Source organism: Phyllostomus discolor, chromosome 4 (assembly GCF_004126475.2).
Source record: "Phyllostomus discolor isolate MPI-MPIP mPhyDis1 chromosome 4, mPhyDis1.pri.v3, whole genome shotgun sequence".
In the NCBI taxonomy this organism is placed as follows: Eukaryota; Metazoa; Chordata; class Mammalia; order Chiroptera; family Phyllostomidae; genus Phyllostomus; species Phyllostomus discolor.
The window spans coordinates 111,401,909-111,429,211 of record NC_040906.2 but is presented as its reverse complement, the minus strand read 5'-3'; the positions used below and the strand labels follow the sequence as shown (position 1 = coordinate 111,429,211).

The 27,303-nt window shown below is 56.2% G+C and overlaps 1 protein-coding gene across 2 annotated transcripts in view; it reads left to right on the top strand.

Moving 5' to 3' along the window:
- BTBD9 (BTB domain containing 9) overlaps nt 1-16,324 on the top strand; it is a 458,630-nt gene extending 442,306 nt beyond the window's left edge. For both annotated transcript variants that reach the window (XM_028509172.2, XM_036024064.1), the window contains exon 11: nt 12,547-16,324. In XM_028509172.2, coding sequence (XP_028364973.1) covers nt 12,547-12,744 — 198 coding nt within the window. In that variant the 3' untranslated portion in view covers nt 12,745-16,324. The remainder of the gene's footprint in view (nt 1-12,546) is intronic.
- Nucleotides 16,325-27,303: the final 10,979 nt, after the last annotated feature.

Sequence of the window (27,303 nt, the reverse complement as noted above, 5' to 3'; positions counted from 1 at the left end):
CATTTTCACAGCTTTGTATAATCTCTAATGAAACTCTTGTACAAGTTCAGGATTCAGGAATAAGGATGCTCACATCAGCACTATCCATACCAGACCCACAGGGACCCCTCCTGATGGTGCAGCTTCCAGGGAAAGGACAAGCAAAGTTCGTCATGTGGTCCGAGGGGGCCACCATCCGTGCGAAGGAAAGAAGCCAGACACATAACAAAAAATGCATATAGTGGGGTTATATTCATACAAATGTCAAAAACAGGCAAAACTAAGCTATAGCATTTAAGATACATATACAGGTGGTGAAAGCTTTTTTTAAAGCAAAGGAATGATTCTTATTAAAGCCAGAATTGTGGTTTCCTCAGGCGGGCGGGCTCGAATCAGGAAGGGTCATGCAGAGGGACCAGGACCCCAGCTGTGTTGCTGGTTCTTGACCCAAGTGGGGTGTACGTGCTGTTGTGCCTGCATACAGTAGGCATTTCATGCACTTTTTAGTGCATGGTTTTCATGATAAATGTTTTGCTTTCAGCAAAATGGGAAAATGGATGAGGAAACCGAAGCTGAGCCATGTTAAGTGATTTGCACAAGTTTCCCCACCCCCTGTGAGTGGCAGAGCCAGGATTTGAACCCTATCACTGTGGTTCTCGTGACCCAGGCTACTCCATCTCCCAAAAAGGCATAATAAATAGCAAGGCGGCACAAACAAGCCCAGCTCTGCCATGGCCACATTACCGGGTCAGACCTTGGTGAGCAAGTGGCACCTGTGGCCGGCTTGTGCCGCAGCCCGAGCTGCATCTAGGAGGCAGCTGAGGCAGGACCCTTCATTGTGGGGGTTGCAGGTCCACTGCCAAGAGAAGTCATCCTGCATGAAGAGGACCTTAATTCTAGGGACGGTGCGAGTAGCAGTCAGTGTCTGAGACCAAAGCACAGGGGAGTGTGCCAAAGCAGAGGCTGGGGTGGGTGGGTGTGGGCCAGGTGCTGGGGAGGGGCTTTCCTCGTCTACAACAGGGGTCCAGGGAGCCGTGAATGAGATGTTGCGTGAGGGCTTGGGAGAGTGGGAGGGTGGCAGACCCCTCCTCCTCATTGGATGCTCTGCCGGTGTGCCTGCCGCAGGAGGCTCCCCGAAAGCCCAGCGGCACCAGCAGATCTGAAAGTCCAGAAGCGGCTGCTGGAGCTGCCCTCCAGGACCACTCAGCGGAGCCGGCAGTGAGGCACAGTTTATTTACAGGCTCTGTCAGGCCAGCGAGTGGCTGTGGGCTCCCAGTGCCATCCCTGTTCCCATAGCAACATGTGGCTCTAGTGGAAAAAAAAAAATAGAGGGATATGGACTGTTTCTAAATAAAAACAACCAGATCTCCTTCCTAGCCTGGTAATCAGTATTTACCAGCCCCCAGCCCCTAGGTCTGATCACGTCCCTCAGCTCCCAGAGGGCTTCCCCCACAGCGTCCTCTGGAGGAGGCCCTCTGAGCCCTGAAGATGCACCTCCGTCACGTGCCGGCTCCCAAGGGCAGAATTCCCAGTCAGTCGGTCAGCACTAGAACTGGCATCAGGGGCAGAGACTAAGAGAGCTCACGCACAGGCGAGCCCCTCCCTCTGTGACATCAGGACCTGCAGAGAGAGACACAGTTCCAGCCCTCAAACCCCTTCGTCAGCCAGGAGAGAGAACCCAGTGTCCAAGGGTTGCACGTGGCAGTGATGGGGAAGGGGTACTCGCAGATAAAACCTGCTCAGAGTAGAGACAACTGAAAGAAACCAGGTTTGAGACAGCACCTGGGTGCCCTGTGCTGTGTACAGAGGCAGAGGTGGCGTTGGCAGGGGCGGGACTAGGTGTGGGCCAGAGAGAGCATGAGCACTGCAGCAGCAGGCCCCAGGGCAGGCAGCCCAGCCTGCATCAGCCAGTTTGCCGACCGTCCTGGCAGGAGGCTTTGCCTGGGCCCCACTGCAGTGCGCTTCTTGAGGGCAGAGACCGTGGGATGGCATCCTTGTGTCCGATCACTCAACCCAGTGTCCAGCACACAGTAGGCACACACCCCCCAGCCAATAAATCAAACTAGACCAGAGTTTGGGTGCAGGGTTCTGAGGGAGATCAGCTCTCGGGACTCACTCATGACCACCTGCATCTGAGGAGCGAGGGAGAAGAGAAGATCATACCACGGCTGCCGTCCCCTGACCTTGGGGGACAGTAGGGCTGTGCTGGCTGTGAGGAAGCCTGAAAGCATTTATTGCAAGAAAATAAACGGTGAGGGGTGGTTAAAGGTGAGCCATCCAAACAAAAATGTGAATTTAAGGACTACACATGCAGACAATGGTCAAGGTCAGCTGCCCCTGAAAAGTCAGGCCAGGAAGAAAGGATCCAGAAGTAAGCCTGAGAAACAGCCGTGATGACCAGGGCAGGGAGGTGGGGGGAGGCTGAGGAGGACAGCCAAGTACGTGGAGACCTCGGCGCTGGGGCTAGCCTTGCCCCAGCCTGCTGCTGTGGTCCCTGGCTCTCGGGACATCCGTGTTTAAAATAAGGAGAGGGAGAACATCTTAAAGGTTCTTTTCCAGTGAGACAGGTAAAAAGCAGAAAAATGTTTAATTTGTGGAATAATTATAAAAGATTCTTTTGTAGGCATCTTTATACTTAAATGTCTATTATGAAAGATTTTATCAGGAAAAGAGAGGGGCATGACACAACAGCAAGTAATGTCACTGCCCCAAACACTCCACAGCCCCCTCAGGCCCCCTGCACTGGAGCAGCGGTGGTTCTGCTGGCCAAGGGGAAAGTGCCGGAGCCTCTGAGCAGTGAGGGGGATGAGACATCAGCTGTGGGGATAACTCACGGGGTCCCGCTGCTGAGCCCGCAGGTGGGGGTCAGGCCTGAGATCTCCATGCAGCTGGAGCTCTTCCAGACAAAACAGGTGCCTGTCACCTGGCTGAAGTGAGGGGCTGCCCAGGACAGCCCGGCTACACCCGGCCTTCCCAGGAGGCTAGGGCTGCAGCCAGGCTCCCATGATGCCTGTCCAGCAGGGACGAGGCCTTCATAAGGCCACACTCACCAAATGTGCCTGCAACTAGAACATGTTTGAAAATAAAAAGATAATGTCTATCACTTTGGGGCCCAATTAACTGAGTTAGCGAATCGCTCTCACTGAACTCAGGAGTGTGCACGCATAGAGAACAACCAGGAGTTCTGGGGCTGCCTAGGGGAATAGCACTGGAATAGCTGTTTTTCCAGAACTTTCCAAGAAATGGAGTTCTGGTTATTTGTGGGTGCCCTGGCCTATGTGAATATGGGCAAGGAAGTTAACACACTGTTGTCACATACAAGCAGAGTCACCAAGACACTGTGAGGAATGGGTGCTATTCCTAATGGTGCAAACTGCTTGGGTGGGTTTCCTGTCACCCTCCGCAGTGCTGACAGGTGCTGCTCACAGTCTGAGGGGGGTTCCTCACCTGAAAACAATGCTGTGGGTTGTTCCGATGCCCATAGACAAAACTTTGGTTTATAAAAAGGGACATTTTGTTGGAAACACTTGGCCTTCATTCTCGAAGGGACACAAGTGGAACCTCCCTGCAGTCTGTGGGGCCTGTGCCCCCGAGAGAAGTGTGAGAAAGGCGTTCACGTCGCCCTCAGAGGATCAGTGGCTCATTGCGTGCTGAGTGTGTGTGCGGCGCTGCCACGCCGGGCGTGTGAGAGAAACGTAGGGAGTCCTCAGGGCGATGCTGCTCAGAAGCCGTGTCTTCGTGTCTGACCCACGGCAGGCGTCTCTGAGGAGCAGGTGTCGATTGTGCAGCTGCGCCCCTCGTAATGCAGATTGGAATCCTGGGTCAGAAATCCTATTTGTATCGGTTGGCATGAAAGCAGCCGGTAAAAATTACTCCAGAGAAGCCAGAAAAGCAAGGTAGTAGAGTTATTGATCACCATTTATTAAATTTCCCCAGTTTCTGCTGCAGTTCACAGTGGACTGTTAGGCCAACATGGGAAATTAGCAGAGGCTTCTCTGCTTTAAAAAACCTTGAAGGCATGTGGGACAATTGGTGCTTGGGGAACCCCTGTAATGAAAGGTGCAGGCGGCGCCACGGAGGAAGCAGCTGAGCGCCCAGAAGGGGCCCCTGCGTCCACTGCCCCCTGCACCAGGGCTCACGGAGAAAGGAACGCCGGGCTGTCTGTCGCAGGCACGTCGGGAGGGGTGGCTCCGGAGAGGACAGGCAAAGTGCTGTGAAACGGCAGCTTGGAGAAGGACACCAGGTGGTGACTAGGGCTGTGGCCGACTCGTACACGGGACTACATTCCAAATTAGCCGGTCCTCCCTGGGGACAGATCCAGAGGCCATTGAAGCGGGTTCAGCGAAGGTGCCCCTTTGCGAGCAGTGGCCATCAAACAGGCTGATGGGGTACGTGAGAGCTGAAAGGGGAAGGGAGACCGGTGCGGGGCGGTGGTGGTGGTTTTGCATAAAGCAGTAGTGAGGCGCTGCCCTGTCTGCCGCATTCACTTCTGGTCACATCCTGTCTGAGTTGTATTGAGGTGTGGGGAAGGTTCCGAGGAAAGAAATTACAAGCTTTTGAATCACAAAAGCTTCTGAGGAAAGAGGAACTCAGGCCTTGGCTGTTTCGCCTAGAGGGAGGCTCACAAGTGTGTGGTGGGAAGTAGAGCTTGGGGTCTGCATTTCTAGATCCCCCCAACACCTGTGGTAGTGACGACTCCTCCAAGAATCAGCTGCTCCTCCAGCTTCCTGTGAAAAGAGCAGAGGCACCCCCTGCCTTCAAGCACCTCCTCTGGGGCACAGCCCCACCACATGGCCACCAGTGAAGGAACCAGCTTCCCCAGGATGGGCTTATGTTCCACCTCTGCTCCCAAGAACACTTTCAAGACCAACTGCAGGCCCCTCTCTGAGTGCCCATTAGCAACGGGCGCACGTAGGAAGGTGCCTGGCAGCCTGGGGGAAGGAGCCCTAGCCTTGCACGAGATGGTGATGGTGAGGTTGCCTGGCTGGTGTTGGCTTTGCACTGGTGCCGTGCCAGGCGTGAGGCTGGTGGGCTGGGTCGTCCACTGAGATGACTGAGCCAGCACACTGTTCTGGGGAGGGCTGAGCAGAGCCTCCCCTGGCATGCCGGGCGGGTGGGGGTGGGCTGCAGGACCCCAGACTCTATCTGGGAGTATTTCCCTTGTCTCTCCCACCCCCAGGGCTGCTCCCCCCACCGTCTGCCTCCCTGCTCCTCACGGCCTGGTTTACATCCCTCTTCCTCTCTGACCTTCACCTTCCAAGCAAAATTAATTTCTAGGACTACTGATCACAATCCTATTATGATGCTATTAGAATTTTCTGTGTGAGGCAGGCATCCAGACACAGAGAGAGCACAGGCTTGGGAAGTGCTTAGCCCAGAGGTTGACTCCCACCACGGCTGTGAGCTGGGGCGAGCTGCCGGCTCCCCTGCTGGGCGGGAGGTGTGGTGCCTGGTCCGTGTTCCTGCTCAGTGAGGTCCTCAGAGTTTCAGAAACAAAACCAGAGAAAGGCTCTGAAGGGGGGTGCAGGTCCTCAGTGGCTGGCTGAGCTGGAGGCCCCTGGGGCCCCGCTGCTGTCGCCTCGAGCGGCACCGCAGCCTGCCAGCATCTTCTCCCAAAGAGTCTGGCACCACCGCGGGCCCTTTTCTTTCCCGTCAGTCTGCTGAATCTGTTCTCAAGCTGTGTTATTCTTCATTTAAAAATGAGTCTTACCTGTTTATCCCAAATTACTAAATTCTGCATCAGGGGATTTTAAGTATTCACCTAAAAATAAAAGGCCTTTCAAAGTGAAAGGCAACAGGCATTTATTTGCGATCAAAGAATAGCTGATAGGGAAGCATTGCTTCAGGCAGAAAACCAAGTACTGTTCCAGCGAGGAGACCCAGGCGGTGGCATCTGTGAGAACGGGAAGGGGACTCACGGTAGCAGACGGGAGGCATTTCAGTTGGCGCAGATGCCGTGGGGATGCTGTGCAATCCCAATCAACTTTTAAGTTGTCAGTCCTGTAGTCTTCAGTCCGGTCGTCACACTGCCTGCTTCCCTGTCGCCCTTGCAAACAGCGCTCCGGGGCACGGTGCTGCCAAGGCCCAGCGAAGAGGCCATTTTGCCCCGTTTTAAAGTCTCAGGCATCTGAGGCCTGAGCCGTGCCAGGCCCCGCCCCTGGGTGCGACTCCGGCTCCGTCCTAAAGGGGCTCTACTGTTTACATTACTGTGTTTTCTACATGAGGTTTAAGTGTTTGTCATTATCTACTTTCTTTCTTTGGACACTTACAATATTCTCACCATATGTGAGTATTCCTTTTGTGCTATTGTAAACTTAAGGAATATTCTTTGCTGAGAGTCTCCTCCCTCCCGAGCACCCAGCGCCCTGCCCAGATCCGGCCGGGTCCTCACTGTGCCCCCCCCCCCCCCCGGCCTGGGCTGCGGCCTTTTGCCTCCACTGCCCCTGCTCCCCCCACCCCACACCTCCTACTTTGTCATCACCCTCGGCTGGAGAATCTACAGTGGTCTCCCCTCTCCTCCTGCACGAAGGGCTCCCTCCTCTGACCTTCCCTACTCAGCTCCAACGTCCCCGCTCCACCTCGTGGCTCCGCACAGGCCCAGGGCCCCTCGCTTGTTCCCTGCTGCTCTGCTGTCCTCACTGGGCGGCGCACCCCGAGAGCCAAGACCTCCACGGGGGGCACGCAGGAGGCACCTCCTCAGTGTGTGTGGAATGAATGAATGAATGAATGCATTCAGACATCCTGACCTTCAAACCCCATTCACACGCTCAGGTCCTCTGACCACGCCTACTGCACGCATCACTCTCATTCTGGCCTCTGTGCCTGGCGTGTGGGGGCACCGGCCCGCCTGCCCTCAGCCTGCTCACCCGGACACCCACTGCACTCTTCACCTCTGTGACTTAGAAAAAAACAACCATCTCCTGTGTGTTACCTTTGAATCTGGCAGAGCCTGCATGGCTCTCTGGAAATGCTCAGCCCGTATTCAAGTTAGCTGGTCCTTTAGTGATGTTCTTGGGGCTCCAGGGTCACAGAGTGCAGCGTGGCTCTGAGGTGGCCTCAGTCCTCATGTCTGGCCATCACTCCCTGGTCACAGTGCGCCCACCCAGAGTCCCCAGGGAGCCTAGCCAGGCCGGGAGCACTGGGATTTCCAAGGGCCTCCAGTTTCCCCCACCTCAGGTAGAAGGGTCTGCCGTGAACCCTGCAGTGTTGGGAAGGAATGGTCGTAACTTCCGGAGAAATATGCAGACGAGAAAACCAAAACAGCCAGTGGGGATTTGCCATTGGTATTGTTCGGTCTGTTGGGAATAGCAGCCTTTTGCACTGTTATTTTGACACAGGTTGGTTACATGGGCTAGAGGCAGTTGCGCAGTTAACATCACCAAGTTAGACAAGTGGGAATGACAACAGGAACTGTTACAGAAAAGCGACTCAGACAGCTTCGGGGTTTACGAAGTGGAGTTTCATTCACGCATGCGGACCCAGAGGAGGCAGATTCCGAATTCTGGGCCCCGAGCTCAGGCGGGGGCTGGCTTATATTCTTGCTGCAAAGGCGGAAGCAGGAGAAGGGAGGAGTGCAGTCACTGGCAGGAGGTGGGCTTACAGAAGCAGAATGGGGGGGTTAGCATGCGACCTTGAGACAACTGCTATCTAAGAATGACTACTGCTCAGTCACGTCCTGTCATCGAACGGGGCAGCAAGAGTCAGGCCAGTGAACCCCTGTTTATTAAGTGCTCCCTGCGGACAGTGTCCTCCCAGGCTTTACCAGCTCCGTGCAGAGCAGAAAGCCACCTGCCCCTCCAGTAGCATCGCTTTGGGGGACCTTCCTGAAGAACTAGCCATTAGTCAGTGCCAGGCCACACTGAGACCTTTTTTAACTTTATTTTTCAATCCTGGATTTTTATTGATTTATTTATTCCTTTGCAAGACACTGAGCAGGAGAAAGGATGACCACACATGGTCCTCAAGTCAGATGGGGACCCACAGACCAGCGGACAGAGGCAGGAGGGTGGGCTGGGCCTGGGGGTGGGAGGCACCCAGAAGCCTCCCAGGGAGGGCTGGGAAGAGCCCACCTGGGAACCCAGAGGCTGAAGAGCAGCTCACAAGAGCACAAGGAGAGAAAACCCAGTGGCTACAAAAGGGGTAGCGCTTGAGAAAGGCAACCAGGAGCAAGAGAGATGTCAGTCAGTGTGGGGGTTACATCAGCCTGGAGCCTGGAGGAGCAGCCTCCGGAGATGTCAACAGGCACAGGAATGCGAGGATTACACAAATAACCGATTAAAGAATGAGGTGGGGCAGGATGAGGAGCTGGGGAAGGCGCAGGAAAACGCAGCACGTTCGGAGAAGCTGGGACACCGGTGCGGGACGAAGCGTGGCCGGGTGGGTTGAGGAAGAGGACAGGCTGCGTGCTCGCTCATCTGCAGCTCCAGGAGCAGCAGGAGTGTCGGGTGGGAGGTGAGGAAGCAGAGCTGTGTTGGGGGATGGCCCTGGCTACTCAGCAAGAGTGTCTCTGGGTGTGTCCCCCAACTGTCCGGTGCTTGGAAGGGGGAGTGTTCGTAAAGCAGGAGAGACTGCTGATGGTCTGCCAGAAGGTGGTCTTGTCAGTTCAGATTCTTACAGAAGGCGAAGCCAATGGAGACGAGTAGATTGATGTTGCTGCTTAGGAGATTTTCAGATTTACCCTGCGTGGCTTAGATCAGAGCTGAGGGCTCTGGTAGTTTTTAAATCTCCATGAAAGGCCCTCCCATCTGGCTATGGACAGGTAAGCACCTGAAGGTGGGCCTGAAGGGGACGATTTGCTGTGAAAGGGAGAGAGGGAGGACAGAAGGGAACGAGAAGGAGAGACAGGGCCAGCTCGGGCAGCAGCCACGTGGGGTCCGCAGGAGGGGCCGGGATGAGGACAGCGAAGGCCTGAGCTCTAAGGAGAGAATTCGGCTCGCTCCAGAGAAAACGGTTTCTGCCAAAATGAAGAGCACAGACTAGAAGATGCATGCCTCACTTAGCCTTGATATTAGAGTTTGAAATGTGAAATGTGAAACAGTGGTAGATAAATGAGGAATAGGGATATGGAAAAAGTCGTGATATAGAAGGTAAGCAGAGAACTTATATTTTAAATATAATTTCACAGCTGATACTACATTTGTCTTCTTTGTGAACTTGATTCTTCAGCAGACGAGTGTGTGCTGTGTGTGCGTGTCCTTGTCCAAGCCGTGGAAGACGCAGAGCTCCGGGTGAAAGTGGCAGCCCCCCGGCCCCCGTCTCTCTGCCGCGCCCTTGCGCCCTGAGCCCCTACCTTCTCCTCTGCCTGCTCCTCCCTCGGGGGGAGAGGTGGGTGTCCAGCGGCCCTGCCTGCGTCCTGCCCACATCGGGCTGCCAGTGCCTTCTCCCCTAAGACAGGCTCTTATCCAGGAGTGGACTCAGCAAACATGGGCAGATCCAAAGCTCAGTGACTCTCCAGCCAGCAGGCCCCTGGGAAGGAAAGGGTGGGCTGCCCCGGCCCCCACCCCCAGGGAAGCACGAGGATCGCGCTCTCCATGAGCACTGCGTGGCCAGGGAGGAGGGCCGCAGTGCGTCCCGCCCTCGTGGGATCGGAGTGTGCCCACACCTCTCTGCCATGTGGCCTCGGGCAGCCCCCAGCCCCTCACAAGCATATCAGTCCAAACCAGTCACTCCTCCACAGTTTAGCCTTAGTGTTTGCAAGCTCAGTGACAGCTTTACATCCATCATCTTACTTATCCAGGGCCTTTGGCTAGTGTAGGAGAAGCCAGGGGGTCAAAGGCAGAGAGCCTCAGGGTACCGCAGCGCCATGTGGAAAGCCTGGGCCCCACCAGGTATTTCTCAGGAAGCTTTGGTTCTAGGGCTGGTCTTCTCCCCAGTCCCACAGCCCCAGTCTCTGGTGGCTGTGTAGCTCGCCCAGCCTGGTGCGCGTCACGTCACTGGCCCAGCACACCAGTTTCTTTAAGTCTCTCTTGGCCCTCAGAACCCTCAGGAGCTAGAACTCACTCACCCTTACATCTCATCACCCTGGCTGGTGTGGCTCAGTGGATTGCAAACCACAGGGTCACTGGTTCGATTCTGAGTCAGGGCACATGCCTGTGTTGCAACCCAGGTCCCCGGTTAGGGGCCCATGAGAAGCAACCACACATTGATGTTCCTCTCCCCCTCTTTCTGCCTCCATTTCCCTCTCTCTACAAATAAATAAAATCTGCTTTTAAAAATTTCATTTCAGCTGAGACCTCATCTGCTCCCTGCTGTCGCCTCACTGACCTTCACCTCTGCCTCATGCTGGGGTCCTGCAGGCCCCTCCTCCTCACCCCTCCGTGTCCCCAGTGAGCTGTGCGCTGTGGCTGTCCCTGTGCCAGCCCATCCTTACCTGAGGGTTGGGGCCTCTCGGATAGATCCCAGGCCTCTAAGCCTCACCTCTAACCAGCAGCCTGGGTCTCTCTGTGCTTCTCTTTAAATACCTCATGGACCCCAGTGCCTCCTCTTGGTCTCTATGGTCTCCGGCTCAAAGCTCTCTCCTCTGGTTGAAGAGGCCCTAGGGGCCCCAGGCAGTGTTCCCCCAAATATCCAGGTACGAGGTCACCAGAGTAGCTCTTTGGGTCGGAGCTGACACACAGGCCCCCCGGCAGTCTCCACAAGGAGCAGATCACGCCGGGTTCCTGCTCCAAAGCCCTCGCAGCTCCACAGCCCGAGTGCCCCTCCCTGTGGTCTGGTTTGCTGCGCAGTTCTGCGGGGACCCCGTTCCTCCCCAGTGTCCCCATGTGTCGCTCCCTGCACCTGGAACACGTCTGTCACGGCCACGCCTTCCCTCCACGCGCTGCCTGTGACCGGCACCTCAACGAGAGCGCCGGCGAGCGCCGGGTCTCCGGAGTGCGGCGCAGCGTGGCATCCTAACGTTGCATCTGCGTGTGTCCAGAAAGAGCTTCGGAAAAACCTGTACACGATCGTTGGAACATTTTAAGGTTCAGAAGTAAAATATCTCATAAATTTAAATATAGTTATTTTGTTAATATGAGATATAAAAAATAAGATGGAAGATGAAGAGTAATTATTAGGAATAAATATTTGATGACATGATTTGCTAAAATAGATTTTAACCAGCCCATTGAACAAGGCACAGTGAATGTGAAATTGTGGGTATCCGTGGGTATCTTGAAAATGTTTTCATAATTTGGGGAAAATTCCGGGTATATTTTTAAAAATTACATGAGCTGTGAATACTCGTCAGGTCTGAATTCAGAAGACTTCACTCAGGCCACTTCCTCCTCGAGGCCTGGGACCGGGCGTCGGGGCCCAGGTCTCAGGGGGGCTGCGCCCCAGCCCAGTGCAGCCTGGTGAGGGCAGGTGAGGGCTGTGCTTTTCCTTCGGTGAGGTGGGGAGAGCGTTGTGAATTCAGTCATGTTCTCAGGCAGTTTTAGAAAATACAGAATTTGAGGATCTGGAAATTCATTTTCTTAAAGCTCCCGGCATGCTCCTTGGAAAGCAATCTGTGTGCACCCCAGACGGAAGACCACCACTGCAGAGGATGCAAGTCCTCCTCTGCAAAGAGCTCAGGGCCCGCACCCGAGCGGCAGCTGGAACCCCAGTGAGACAGGACCTTCCCAGCGTGCCTGGGGTGGCGCGGGTCCCCAGAGGCCCACCTCTGACAGCCCCTCCCTGCACACGCCCAGCTCACACTGCGGGGCCTCTGACCTTGTGCCAGGCGTGTCACACTCGCACTACCCCCCCACCCCCCTGTCCCTGCTGTGTGTTCTCCAGGACAGGGCTCTGGCTCACCCCTACTGGCTCGGCACCGTGGGTTGCCGGTGCGGTCTGCACAGGGGCTGGCCCAGCACCGAGCATGGAGCTCAAAAACGCTTGCACGCACACACAGAAGGCAGACTCCCTGGCTCCGGTCTGGTGGCTGCCTACCCCCTCCCCGTGCAAGGGTGTGTGTTCCAGGTTGACCCAGGCCGATCAGAGTGATGTCCCCTCTCCAGCATGTAATTGTGCCGCAGAGCTGCTTCCTGAGGATGCGGGAGTTAGAGCAGGAGGGGCTCGTTTGTGCCCTTGGACAAGCCTGGGCTCTCCCCTGGGGAGACCCCCATGGCTTTTTTTAAGTAGCAACTTTATTGAGGTAATCCACACACCATACCATTCACCTGCTTAAAGTGTGCAGGTCGGTGGCGGTAGCATCTTCACAGAGCTGTGCAGCCTCCACCACAGGCGGCATTGCCCTGTTGACTTTTAACCCAACGGCTGAGTGCAGGAATTAACCAACTAATTAGACAGAAGAGCTCCCAAGACAAAAGTAACCAACAATAGAGGAATCCAGTGAGAACACTGTACAGGAATCCAGACCTGGTGCAACTTATAGCCCATCGGTCCATCCACCTACTTTTACCCTGAAATGTGTCTACAACCTTCCAGCTGCTGCTGGGTGTCGGCATGGGGGCAGGGCAGCGGGAAGGACTTCCTTTAATTCCCTGCCACAGCCCCCAGAGCTGGGCAGGACAGTGTCCCCACTGGTGGCAGCCCCAGGGTGGGACACTGGCCTGTCACTCATGGGTTTTTGCCTTCTCTCACCAGGTGTTTCACTGTGTGCACTTTGAGTGTCCAGAGCAGCAGAACAGCCAGAAAGAGGAAAACAGCGAGGAATTGGGGGCAGGGGACACCAGCCCAGCCGGCCAGCAGCCGGAGCCCCGCGCCCTGCAGGCCCCTGGTGGCAGCTCGCTGCCTTCCAGCCCAGGCTCCAACTCTCGCTCATCCAGCCGGCAGCACCAATAAAGGGGGCACTGATGTGCCGTGACTCGGTGGGCCCAGATGGCAGCAGGAACTGGTGTCCTCCCGAGCAGGGATCTTTGTCGCTGCCCCTCCCCCTTTCCAGACAGGAGCAGACCTGGCTGCAAACACGGACGCGGAACAGGTTTGCTCCCAAGGACAGGAAGGGGCTGCTTTGTTCTCCTCAATTTGTTCAAATCAGGCTGGTCTCCAGGGGGAGAAAATGGGTCTTCAATCTTCATCAGTCCACCATTAACACCCTACCTCTCTCATCTAACCCGGGCAAGGGCACAGAGGAAGTGACAGACGGGCGTGTCGGGGTAAGATATGGCGAGTGACTCTGGCGTGGAGGAGAACGGGTCGGGCCTTCAGTACTTTTAGGAAATGGGTTTCCACATCGCCCTGGCAACCAGATGATTTTTTAAATTTCTTTTTGTTACTTTCCATTTGCTGAATCATGTGTGTTCCTGATCTTTTTGAAATGCTCAAACAGCAAATCACTTGTTTAATCCCTTTGACGCTGTGATTTTCCGTCCTTGGTTTTGAACGGGGTGCAGCAAGAGCCCGTGCCCAGCTCCCGAGTGGGGCTCAGGTGCAGCTCACCGGGACACCCGGGCTGATGGGAAAATTTGTTTGAGGAAGTTCAATGAAACCCACAAGGAGCAAACCCCCCTGTGGACACTGGAGCTAATCAGCACTCGAGTGCTGGGTTATTAACCTGCCCTTCCTGAAATGTATCCAGCCTTCGGGAGGTTGACAAGGAAATCATCATTATGCCACCTGCTCATTTAATGTTCACAAGTCTGTGTGTATAAATCTGCACCAACTTCCAGTTGGGCTGGACTTGTCCTCAAGTCGCCCATTTGGCCCCGGGCAGGGAAGGCAGCTGCGGTGTCAGGGACACAGCCCCGGCCTCTGCCTGCGTGCAGGGTCCGCTGGTGGCCATGTTTGCCCCCCCCCCCCCCCCCCCCGCAAAGTACTCGACCTGGGATTGAAGAAAATGCAGCTCTGAGACGCTCTGCTCCTGATCCTCACTGAAAGGCCACCGCCTGACCGTCTCCATCCCTGTTCTCCTTTGTAATTCTGTCAGATTCTGCTCAGTGTTCGGTGTTTGTGATTCTGCAGGTCCTCCCTTGGTGGCTGGCTGTTAGCTCCACACCCTGTGACCTGCTCAGAGGGGTCATTTCTGGTGTCATAAGGACACGTTGATTGTGAGGATACAAAGAGCAATGGGACAACTAACTTCTCTCCTCACGTAACTGAGTTCTGAGTGACGGATGGAATAGCAGGGTAGCCTCAAATGCGGGACTCACCAGAAGCCAGTCTCCGGAGTGAGTGCAGGCGAGGGCAAGCCCCGGGGCTCCAGTCTCCCTGCCCTCTCACTCTCTGGTCTCCACCCACCTGCCCTTGTGTGGGATGGACTCCTGAGGGTGCTGGGCGTTTGGAAAGGGGAGGGAGGCTCCTACAGCCAGTGGCAGTGCCACCCACTGTAGGCCACCCTCTGCCGGCATCCAGCCCCAGGTTGCCTGTTAGCTGGAGAATCCTGTCCGCTCAGCACTCCTTCCAGCCATGCATTGGCTGGGCAGGCAGGGAAGTCAGAGCAAGGGTGCCATGCAAATGCTTTCAAAGGGTCACCTGCTGAAGGTTCTCTATTTAAACTCTGAAGCCCACCATTCAGAGCAGAGCTCCAGGCTCAGAGGCCACACTGTGGACCGGGGTGTGAGGGGGGCAGGCGATGGACCTGTCGGTTCTGCTGTGTGTGCAGCACAACTCACCGTCCTGGCCCAGGTGCCACATACCGCCCAGCCGCTCAGCTTCTCGCCCGGAGGGGAACAGACTGTGTCAGAAGCCTCAGCGCTGGACCCACATCAGTGCCCTTCCCACCAGGCCCCCTCCTCCCCATCTCCTGAGAATTTCCTCTGCAGTTTGCCCTTCCTGATCTCTGCCCTAGGTATGTCTTGAGAGAAGTTTGTCTCCCCCGCCCTTCCCTCCAGCACTTCAGGTGCTTGCGTTATCGGATAAAAGGAAGGAAGGGGAAACTGAGTCTGACAACATGGTACAGAGAGGCGCTCTGTACCAAGGTTCCACTTCGACCTTCCCCAAAGCCACCACCAGCCTGCCTCCTGCTACCCCCCTGGCCCGTCTGGAGGCCTTGCCTTCATGGGAGCTGCCCTGGACCCCAGGCCCCCACTGACAGAGCTCAGCAAATCCTGTGCTGCCTCCCTGGTGGGCCTTCTGATCTGGGGAGCAGGAGGGGCTCTTTCTGTGGAACGGCTGGGCCAGGGCTTGCTGGTTGGGACTGGAGACCCCACTCAAGCTGGTCACAGCAGACAGGCCTAGACGGAGGCCTGGGTGTTCAGGGCGTGAAGGATGAGTGGGGAACCATGGAAAGTCCCCAGACGACTGGCGTTCTCCAGAGCCCAGGCTGAGCCTGCGGAGGACTTCTCCCCTGCAGCCAGCTGGACCAAAATGGCCCAAAAACGCGAAGAGACCAAGGCAGCTAACTGAGGCTGCGGGTGATAAGATGGGCTGGCACTCAGCTGGAAGGATTCCCAGACGCCCTTGGAGTCCTCGGCCCAGTGGTGAGGTGTGGCTCCCTTTCCTCTGTGAGGACACGGCCTGGGTGGTGTGCGGTTTGAGGAAAGGTCAGGTGAGGCTGCACCCTCAGCGGAGATGGGCAGGGAGGTGCTTGTGACCTCTGGCCGTTGATTGTGATGCTTGTCAGTCACAAACTAAAGCTACAGCTTTGTAACTGCCACCCAGATCAAGAAACAGATTGCTGCCAGAACTCCCGCCCTTCATTTCACATCACATTTTTGTTTGCTTGCTTGTGTTTTAGGTACAAAAAGCAAACTTCATTAGGGCTTTTGGGGAAAGCTATCAAAATCGCCTTCTGGCAGCTCCTTGGAGGGCCAGTTGGGGCCCACGCTGAGCGTGCTGGGCGGGGCGTGTGCGGAGTGAGGCCGGCACGGGTCCCGGAAGTCGTCCAGGCGGCCGACCTGGGACCCGCGCACTAGTATCACACACAGCGGTCCGCGCACACACTTGTTTTCCCGTGTTATCAGTCCTTTTACTGTTTTTGTTCTGATTTTAAAACCATGAACCTGTGCTCTTTAAATTGTCACTTTTTAAATCTTATTTAATGACAAATACATTAAAGTGTTTTATTCCTAGAAGAATTGGGAAAAGAAATTATTTTCAGCAACAGTGGGATATGTTTGTTAGACTGATTCTTCGGCAAAAAAATAAAAAGCGTTTGAATTGTGCAAAGAATTGCTCAGTAGTTATGCTGTCGCCCCAATTGTTCAACTGCCGTGCAGACGGCTCCAACCCAGCCAGCCTCACCTTTTCTTTAATTTAGAAGATAACAAAATTGTAATCGCTTATCCTTTCCAGAGGCGCAGGGGAAAAAGAAGGTATAATCTGTGATAAAAAGCAGAGCATCCTGTGTGCCAAGCCACTTGGTGATAAAGAGGGATAGTTCCCCACTCAGACTTCAATTAAGAACCTTCCTTTGGACAGAATAGAAGGGTGTCAAAGGGTAAAAGGAAAATTAAATTTGTCTCCTTCCAGGAGTTTTTCTTCATTAGTGTTTGCTTTGTGGTGTTTTCAGCGTCACCATGCCGTGTGTGTGCGTGGGGGGGGGGGGGGGGGCGTGTTCCTCCACGTGGCAGAGGCGGCCTGCGGCCTGGTGACTGCCCGTGGCCGCAACAGGCCGGGCCGGGCTCCATTTGCTTTTGCTTTTGCGGCCATCGATTCCGGTGCTTGTCCTGACAGCAGCACCAGCAGGAGTTCTGTGCTCATTAGTGGCCCTGGGAATTTAAAATGCAGTTCACGGTTCTGTGCCCCCGTGGTTTTTATTATTATAATATTAAATTAGAAGTCCTCCTGGTGCCTGGTGTTTGTTCAGGAGTTTCTGGAAACGAGGAAGGGAATGACTTAGCGTGCAGGGCAGTCCTCAGGCTTTGTTTCTCCTCAAGGCTGACCCATCACGCCCAGTTACTGGACGGGAGTCTGAAGCCCTGGAGGTATGACAGAATGTCACCTTTGGGAAAGGTGGCGAGAAGGGATTGGCTGGAAGGTGGACTGGCCTCCTACGCGCCCCATCAGGCCCCTGCAGGGCACCGGAGGAGAGGGTGCGGGATCCTGCTGGTTTCCATCGGACTGGCCAATGGGGAGCCCAGACACCCCGCGCCCCCGGACGGTCGGGGCCAGGGACCTGCCTCCACTGGGAAAGTGGGAGAGGCACACGGGGCCCTGACAAGTCCCCCACAATATACACTTGTTAGAATAGAACTGGAATTTTTAAATTACTCACCCGAAAAATTATTAAAGAAATAATGCTCATGGAATAATGTTCCAACCTAGCAAGAGGGGCAAGGGTGCCCTCCCCCTTGTCTGGCTCCGAGTCACCCTTGCCCTGGGCCTGGCCGTCCACTTCGTCTGTGGCTGACACCCTGAGCTGGGCAGCCTCTTCCCGACGAGCCAGGGGGCCTCCCACCGCACTCAGTCTCTTTCTTTTTTAAGAACTGCAATACTCCCTCAGAGGCCGCACAGCCTAAAGACTCACAATCATCCACCTGTAATTTGTGATAAATGTCTTGAGCATTTACCATTTGTATCCTGAGTATTTATAGCCCTGAGCCGGGGAGGTGAGGAGGAGGCGGCCTGCACCTGTCTCTCCCCTTGTCTGCTGCGTGGCGGTGGCTGGGACAGCTACAGAACGCTGCCCTGGGGAGCCAGCACGCAGAAAGCCGGGAAGCGAGACGCTGGGCCCCGGTGGGAGCAGACAGTGCCACCCGGAGAAGAAGGTGTGGGCGGGGATGGGTGGCAGGTCTGAGAGGCCTTCAGGGTAGGGATCTGAGCCCTGGGCCATGCATTTCCTGGGACACTTTGGGTGCACAGATGATGCTGATGATTACCGTCTGTCCATCTACCACCAAATAGCCTTCTCCTGCCACGTGAGTCCCATGGGCTGGGCACTCCTAAGCAGTGTTGGGGTGGACAGGACCAGCCTGTCCAAGGTCGCCATGTCTGCCCTGGGAAGTGTGGCCACAGTGTTTGGCCCTGGGTGCAGGGGTCAGGCTGGTCCTCCCCGTGGCTGCTTGTAGCTCCAGTTTCTCAGGTTCACTGCCCGACCATATCTCCTTGCACCTGGGCCTGATGGTGTGTGCAGGGTGGGGGTGGGGCACCCTTGCAAAGTGGCCCTAGGCAATGAGGTCTTCCTGGCCCCCATTTAGCGGCCCCACATTGATGGGACAGGGCACTGCCAGTGAGACCCGAGAAGAAGATGGACGGAGGACACAGAGTCAGATGACCAGGGGCGGCCTTTCCCAGCCTCTCCCCCAGAGGGCAGCTCTGACTGTCAGAGCGCCTCCCTCCACAGGTGACCTGAGTAGCAGCCAGGAGCACTGCTCCCCACTGCCCCCCACAAAACACTGCGGTCCCAAGGCCACACCCCCTCCTAGCACCCCAGCACCAGAAGAGTCAGGACCGTGAGGTCTGAGGCTCAGCCTCTGGACTGGGGTGGGGGGAAGGGATGACAGGAACACCTCAGGGCGACATGGGCCCACGTGCTACTCTTGTCACACCTGTGTATATCCTGAATTCACCAGAGAACGTGACATCCTCTGCCTTTGGGGTCTCGGAGCCTGAAAGGCAGCAGGCGGTGGGGGGACAGTCTGGGCCTGGTCTGGGAACGGCTCCTCTGAGCCACCTGTGACGGACGCGCCTGAGAGATCTGTCCGAAATCCTAAAGCAGCACAAAGGGTAGTGTTTGGAATGTAGACGAATCTGAGGGCAGGCTGTGGCTTCTTCATTGCGTGGAACAACCTGAGTGAGCAAACACGCAAACGGCATGTGTTCAAAACCACCCCTAAGTTCATGCCTGTAGGACCACTGCTGTGGGTCCTCTCGGAAATAAAGTGACAACCTCCGGCTCCACCGAATCAGCGCCGTCCTTCCCTCCACAGCCCGTCTGCCCCAGTCCCCTCCGACGGCCACTGGCCACCCAGGCCCCGGGTAGCCGTGCGTTGTCGGCCCCTTGCTCCGCTTCCTCTCCTGTGGACAGGGAGTCCGCACCCAAGCAAGCACGGTCACCCTCAGTCCCCATACGGCCCTGGACGTGGGCCAGATGTCCCCACGTGGACAGAGAGGCGAGGGGGCTGACTTGCTCTGAGAGAAAGAGGTGCGTGCCTTCTGCTGGGACCACAGCTCGGCGCACGCGCTGCCTTCTCAGAGGCCCCTGTGCACTGGAGGCCCCGTCACCCGCTCATCACCCTGAGGTGGCCGCCTCAATGGCATTTTTTGATGGGAAGAAAATTCCATCACGTTGAACCAGGTCCACATCCCTTGTCATTTCTCCTGCTCTGAGCTCCACCCCAGCTGCCATGATTTTCTTCATCTTCTATGTGACCAGCGCACGGGAACCAGGCTGCGGCTCTCTCTCCGATTCAGACTCTCCTTTGCCTGAGTCCCCAGCACGACGTGGTGCCCGCAGCTGCCCGACGCCGCACAGCGACCGCGGCTCAGCACAGAACCTGAAAGAGCACTTGGCTCCTGCTGAGCAGGTCCCTTAAAACAGCCCGAGTCAGCAGGTGTGTGTTAACCATTCGATATAGCTTTCCTTCTGGACCTAAACCCAAGACTTGACGTTTCTCTGGTTAACTTCCACCTGGTGGTTGCAGCCTCACAGTGGAGCCTACTGTCAAGCGAAGCCATTTCGAAACTTGCTTTAAGTCGCCTTCACATGTCTCCCCTCCAAGCTCTGATCGTCAGGAACTGACAACATTTCACTAACGTGTTGACCTAAGTGTTGAACAAGACAACAGCAAATGCAAAGAGCACCGCTGCCCCCTCCCCAGGTCCTGTCCCCTCAGGCTGCTGCCACCACCACCAGCTTGTCATTTAGGGTGGTTAGGCCAGTTTCTAAGTGGGGGACCCTGGGGATCCTGCCTTCGAGGCCCTTACGTTCCAGAGGGAGGAGGCAAGCAGCCGAGTGAATGTGCCCACGCCCTGTGTGCTCTCGCGCAGGTGAGGACTAGCCGCAGAAGTGCGGTACCAGCCAGAGGTCCAGAGAAGCTTCCCGGAGGTGACAGCTGGGCAAAGCCCTGAGAGGAAAGGACCAAGGCTGAGGCCCCCGAGATCTTTCCAGGAGGGAACGGGAGGCTGTGCCAGGCAGGGGGTAGGGAGAGGGGCGAGCTGGACTGGCCAGTGGCTGGGGGCCCTGGAGCATGGAGGGTGCTCTGGGCCCCTCTCTGCGTGCACTGGGAGCCAGGGAGAGGTTCAGCGGAGCTGGCTGTGATCCGACTCTGGCTGCAGAGAATTCCCATAGGAAGAAGAGAATGAGGAGCAGCCGAGAGCGGAAGGGGTTGTTACGGCAATGGGGGAGAGGTGGTGGCCGCCTGGACTGAGTGAGCCACAGAGGTGAGGGGGGCTGTGGGTGGGCAGGGTCCACAGGATTTGTGGACTCCAAGGGGAGCTGGGGTGCAAGAGGCCGGCCCAGCGCGGGTCAGTGCCTGACATACCCTGCCGGGTTTGTCACAGGGAAGACAAGGCAGCCGGACCTCAGAGCGACCAGCTCACCAAACACAGGCCCAAGACGTATTAAGGAAAACAGCACAAACTTTACAAGGTGGTCAAGTTCACACTAGCCCATCTGTGATGGGAAAGCTCAAAAGGTCACGACTTATCTTTGTACATCGGCTGAGCAAAAAGCTAGGGATAAAAGTGCCTTAACACAGGGGGTCTCTGCTTGTAGGAAAGAGTCAAGATTTTGTTATATGGGAACCAGACCAAGTCAGGATGGCCCTGTTGATTTTGGTTGAGCTCCGGGTGTGAGCTGGTTTGGTTTTTTGCCTGAAGATGGTGTGGGAAATGCTGTCGGCGCCCTGGCAGGCAGAGTGTGTTTCTCCTCCTGCAAGTTGGAGATGACTTCCAGAGCAGCAGGACTCAGCCTCTGTGATGAGTAGGAGTCACCTGGGAACCTGATACAATGTCACTTGCACACCTGTCCCTACAGGTTGCGGCTGTGGCTGCATTCTCAAGTGCCCCAGGGTGTCTGGTTCTGACAACGCACCCAGCCTGTGGAAGGTGCGGAACTAGACACGAAAGCAGTTGAGAACTGAGCCCAGACGTCTGGGGTGCATAGGGGGAGATCTGGGGTCACCAGTGCTTGCAGAGCCTGGAAGAGATCACCAAGCAGGGAGGAGACAGGTCCCAGGCTGAGCCCCGGTGCACCTGCGGGTAGAGCCCGGGGCGATGAGAAGGGGGAACAGAGCGCCTGGGCCTGGGCCCTGCGGGGACAGCCCAGAGGGAGGGCAGAGCACTGTGTCGCATGGGCTGAGGACTCCAGGTGGGGGCTAAGGACTGACTGGGGGTTTAGAGAGCATCTAATTCCGGTGGAATCTGGTTTTCTGAATTGATCACCTTTGGGACAGCCCCTGAGACTGGCTGTGTGCTCACAGGTAGGTACCTGGGAGTCCCACCTTCATTTCTCCAATGTCCACACTCCTCACGCACTGCCCTCTCATTTTGCTGGGGGTCAGAGCCAGGCTGTAAGGACGGCCTGTGCCTGCCCCTCAGAGTCAGCGGTCCCTCACTGGTGAGACCTTCCCACCAACGACCAGCATCGACTTTGCAGCATCTGTGCCCGGGAGGTGCTTACCCAGGACTTAGAGGGAGAAACTCTTCTGAAGTGGCTCAACACCCCACTGTCCCTCCACCTACCTGGGACCACAGAACTTCCAGGATATTCTATTTGTTTCACCTATTTACATTTTAAAGATCAAAGTCTCAATAGGCGGCTAGTTTGGAGGGCAACTGGCCGTCTCTACAGCAACTGAACGTGTGAGAACGAGGCACCAAGAGCAGACGTTGTTGCCCCCCCTCCCTCCAAATCACAAGCAATGACCAAAACAGTATGTATTTTAAGGAATAAATACAGAAGAGGAAGTAAGGAGGGGGTGTCAGAAACTCTGCAACTGGCGAAAGGTAAGCATGGCAAGCTTGGTTAGACACACGCAGAACACAAACGGAGGACACGGGTCTCTTCAGACGCCCAAGAGCAATTCGCCGCTGGCATCTCTGCAAAGCGGCTCCACACGCTCTGCTGGGAGACGTGCGGGCCTGCCCGCCCCGCCCCTCCCCGGCCAGCTCAGGGCTCTCCTGGTGCCTGCAGAGCAGCCGCAAGGCTCAGGCAGACGTGTGGGCTGCAAGGCCAGCAACTCTGAGCCTCAGTTTCCTTATCTGTCAAATGGAGCTGATGGTTAATACTCCGCAGGCTCTAAAGACGAACTAGGACAGGATGTGAAAGGCTGTGGGCACAGTGCCTGGCACGAAGTGGGTGTGTGGTGAATGCTAGCTTCTTGGTGATCTGCTGGCATCATTCCATGCAGGAGCCCGAGCAGGAGCTCCTCCAGAGCATCTGGAGCCACCACCTGTGAACACCTCCCCCCGCAGGGGTGATCCCTTCGGGGCGGGCGAACCCCGAGCAGCAGGCGAACCTGATGAGAGTGCTGGGGCTTGGGTGTCGGCGTGACAGACCCTGGCTGGGTGTGCCTTTTGGCGAAAGGGAAGGACCCACCTCGATCAACACCAGTGAGCACGCGGCAGCACCCAAGGCCGCAGACTGCCGGCTCCGGGGCTCCCAGCGCGGCAGCTTCGGGGTGAACGAGGTTTTTTAAAAACTGAGTTGAGATACGCATAATGTAAAATCCTCCATTTTAAACGAACAATTCCATGGGATTGAGTACCTTTACAACGCTGTACCAAGGGCGCCCTGGTCCAGGACATTGCCACCACCTCTGAAGGAAACACCCTCCTCTTTAGGGAGTCAGTCCAGTCAGTCTCCTCTCCCCGCAACCCCGCGGCTTTGGGGCGCCTGCTGTCTGTCTGTGTGCATTTGCCTGTTCTGCACGCTCCATGTACATGGGATTGTACAGCACGTGGCCTTCTGTGTCTGGCTTCTCTCACTTAGCACGTTTTTGAGACTCACCCAGTTGTCTCATGTCAGCGCTGCTTTGAGGCTGACCTGTACGCACGTCCTACGTCCTCTCTGTTTGTCCCTCTGAGGACACCTGAGCTGTTCCCACTTTTTGCCTGTTGTGACTAGAGCTGCTGCGAACGTGTGTGCACAGCATAAGATCCCCCTTTCCCTTCTTTGGGGGATGTATAACTTGGAGCAGAACTGCTGGATGAGGCAGTAATTCTGCTTGACTTTTTGAGGGGCCGCCAGACCGTTCCCTGCAGTGGCCACCCCATTTCACACTCCCAGCAACAGTGCCCCCCGGACCCAGTCGCCCCAGGCTTCCCAGCACCTGTTCTTTTCCACTGTCCGGTGGCCACTGTCCCCCTCCTCGTGCGGGTGCCTAGTCAGACTCCTCACCGGTCAGCCCTGCGCGCAGGAGACCCTCGGATCCTGCCGGGTCGGGAAGCAGCACTCTGCCACACGCCAGCTGCCGGAAGCAAGTCCCCACAGGGCCGGGCCACACTCAGGAGGGGCTCCACTTTTTCAAGGGAGGAGTGTCAAGGAATTTAGGAACATGTTTTAAAATCATGACACCTCCAAAGCATTTCTCATCTACTCCCTTGGTCCAGTGCTACTCACAAGGCCAGTTTGTGGCTCGAGGTGGCGCTCATGCTAGACGTGAGCCGGCGCCCGCTGCCTCTGAGGCCCTGGAGCAGCGGGAGCAGGCGTGGAGGCACAGCTACACAGGGGACCGCCCCGAGCCCAGCTCCTCTTCCCAGCCTGGGACACGGGGGGACCCGGGGACCCCTCTGAGCAGCACTGTGAGCCTAAATGACCATTTTACGTCCTCTTCAACTGCCCCAGATTTTATGGGGCCTGAAGTTTACACACTTTGACAGCGCCCCCTTTAAGAAAAATAAAAAATATGACTACAAAGTTAGGTTCAATATGAAGAACGAGAAATCACAACACACTACACATTTTTAAAAGCTGACAAATCCCCACACAGGGGAGAACTCGGGATAGGGATACAGCGGTGCCCCCGTGGCTCCTCTGGAGTCTTTGGGCCCCACGCTGCTGGCGGGTCCCCTCGGTCACCCCGTCACGTGATGATGACTCCACAATCTCACGTAAGAGTAGAAAGAGTCCTCAATCTTTCCTCAGCATGGCTGATCGAAACTTGCTTTGAATTATCGGTACTTGAGAAAAGTTTCTTTCATCGTCACAATTCAGTGGCACAGATACGAGTTTTTAGACCTGTTGGGGAAACCATTAGGAAGTTTCTTTCATGCATGAGCTGTGAGATTCCGGGACACATTGAGAACCGCTGGTCTCTCGTCCTCTTTGCTGAACGGAGTACAGCACCCGCTGCACTGCAGGGCAAACCTCTGTTTCAGAGGGTGAACGAGAACCGCGTCCTCCTCTTCCGAGTTCACATACCCGGCGACCGAAGAATTCCCCACAGACTAGCTTCAGGCACCGTACATTTCAAGACTTGTCTCCCCACTGCCACCCGCAACTCACCCACTCCCTGGGCAAGGTTCTGCAGGACATGTTTGGGTTGCCACAACCTTGGCCTTGCACTTTCCAGTCAAAGAGTGATGGCACACCGGGGGCCTGGAGCCTCCCTGGAAGCTGTCCCTGCCCCAGGATGACCATCAGTGACCCAACTAGACGTGGAGGTGACTGCACGTCACACTAAATATCCCGCTAATTCCAAACTGTCTCCCCAACTCGACTACCCTGTGGCCAAATCCCCAAAATACCCCTGTGGCCTCAGCACCTCCCAAAAGAAGAGGAAGTGTGATGGGCAGAAGTGGGAATGGAACAAGGGACCAGTTTCAACCAACTGCAGTTGAAGTACCCCGCTCCTGCAAACCTTATAAAACCTTGGGAACACGGGAACCCACTGCCAAGGCCCTCTGCAGGGGTGAGGAAGGGCCCCGGCTAAAACGCCATTTCACTGTGAATCCCCCGCAGCACCCATCGAACCTTGCACACCCCCGTCTCCAGCCTCACATGCCCCTGTCCCCAGCTTCCTACCTCCCCGAGGGAACAGCAGAAAACTTCCACCAGCTCCTGCCGCCTCTGCCTCCTGCCCGCCCACCCCTGTGCACCACGCCCTGGCTCAGGCACTTGTCCCCGCCCTCCTGCGTAGCCTATGTCTCCCTCTCTGCTGGGTCATTTGGTGTAAAACACTAACTGCTCCTCTATTTGAAAACAAGCTCTCTTGCTCCCACACCTGCTGCACTACTGCCAGTTTCTCTGCTGCTTTTACAGCAAAACCCCTGGTCAAGAAAGGTCCTGTAGCCAGGCGTCCCCGTTCTGCTGCCGAGAGGCCAGTCCCCAGATGCTGAGTCCCCGAGCAGCACCTCCACAGGCCACCGCCAGCCCTTCTCCTGGAAACGCGGCAGGACTCCACGCCCTCGGTCTCCTTCCTTGCTGGCAGCTTCTTCCTAGTCTCCTCTGCAGGTTCCCCGTCTCCCTGGACCTTGTAACACTGGCATGTCCCTGGCACAGCTTGAGCCCCTCCCTCCCCCACAGTGACCTCAGCCAGGCTGGGGACTCTAAGTGCAAACTGTGTCCTGGTGACTCAGAAATGCACATCTCCAGCCAGGGTCCCTGAGCTCGAGAGCTGCGTACCCAGGTGTCTCCTCCACATTTCCACCTGGATGCCTGGTCTGCACCCCAGCGTGGTCTGTTCCCACCCGACCCCTAACTGCACTCCCACCAGAGTCCTGTGTAATGACATCTCCATCTTACCAGGGGCTCAAGCCTAAACCATGGAGTCGCTCACCTCTCTTCTCTCTCACCTCTACCCTCCTCCCTGAGGTCCACGCCCCCACCACCTGTCACCTGGGTTATCAAGTGGCAGCCTCCCACTTCCTCCCTTGCTCCCTTCCTGCTCTTCTCCCTAAAACCCAGGTCAGACCCGGCCCTGCACAGCTCAAGCCCTGGATGGCCCCCATCTCCGACAAAATCACGCCGACCCTGCTAACTAGCTGCCTTGCTTCGTCAGACACCCACCCCCTTGGAACAGTCTTTGCACTTCCCTTCTTTTGCCCCCCATTCCCCCAAGTGATTTTGGTCACCACTGTACCCCCAGAACCTGGAACGGTGCTGAGCAGGTGCTGAGTGAGGGCACCAAGCTAGGGCTCTGCTGGATGGGCCCGAAAGGCACGGACCAGGAGTGTCCCTCTTTCAGGCTTGTGTCCTCATCGCTGCCCCTTTCCTCCCGGCCACCGTGTCGCCTGCGTCAGATCCCTCTCCTCATGGTCCGGGGCCTCGCCCCCTCCCTCGCTCCGCATGTGGCCTGGTGGACTCCCAAGCCCCCGCCCCAGGGGGGGTTGGTAAATTCTCACATCTGACAGCGTGGCCCTCCTGCTCCCAAAGCCTTCCACAGCCCTGCCCCCCAAGTCCACATTCCCCCCAAAGCTCAGGCTCATCCCACTGCCAGGAGAAGGGAAGAGCAGGGGATGCCAGGAGCCACCTGCCCAGCCTGCCTCCTAAGTCCAAGAACCCAACCAGGTGTTTTATCACCATCGCTGTGACCACAGTCTGGGGAGCACCTCATTCGCCAACAGCTTAACCAGCCCAATGTGTGAGACCCCCCCTTGAGCCCCAGTGGCTGTGTGTCACCCCCTTCCCAGCCAGACCCCTCCTGCACAAGCTGAGGGGGCCTATCAGTTTTATTTTGCAGGCCTTTCGCTGAAGCCTGCCCGGGCTCTGGCCACGAGCCTCTGAGCGGGGCAGTGGGAGCAGCGTCTCCAAGGCAGGAGCCAGCCCTGGAGCCCACGGTGGCCCACCTCCAACTCCCTCCAGTGATTGATCGGAAACACCCCGATGTACAAACCCAGGAAGCAGGACTGGGTGGAAAGGTGGAGTTCTAGAAATTGGCCAGCAACCCCACAGGTGTTTGGGTTTCAGGTTGCTGTCAGGGTGCATGCAGCCCAGAGGCCTGCACCTGCTGGAACCTCCAGGCTGGCCGAAGTTTTTCCTCAAGAAACACAGAAGGTGCTCGATGAACTGGGACAACTTGTCCCAAGCTGTGCTGATTAAAAAAAAGGTCTGAGATCAACACGGGTCTCGTGCCGTGCAAGCAGCTGCACCCACCGCCTGCATCTTCCGAAACGTCTCTGACCAGGAAGCCAACCTTCCGCTTGCGTGGTGGGGACCTGGGTGTGCCCCCCTTCGGGGAGTGCCAGGGCACACCGGTTTCTGAGCTCGGCATTCCCACACCCTGGAAGGGCTGTCCCTTCTGTGTTTGAGTTTTTAAAATCAACATTTTACACATGCACAGTCACGGTAGTAAACATAAAGCTGACTTCACTTCCATCCCCTGCTCCAAAGCAAACGAGTGGACTTTTAGATTTTTCTAGTGCACTTACACTTCTAAATTTTAGACACTGTTGACTTCCTGCCACGGACGAAGGGAACTTGACCTCTCACACTCCCCACAAACCCAGGCGCAGGCTCCCTGCCTCCTAACAGAGTCCCGGCACCGGTTCCCACCAGAGCAGCACTCACTGTTATTTCCGTGTTTACATTATTTGTATTCGGTATTATTCACAGCTAAGTCATGCAGGGTCTATGGTTCC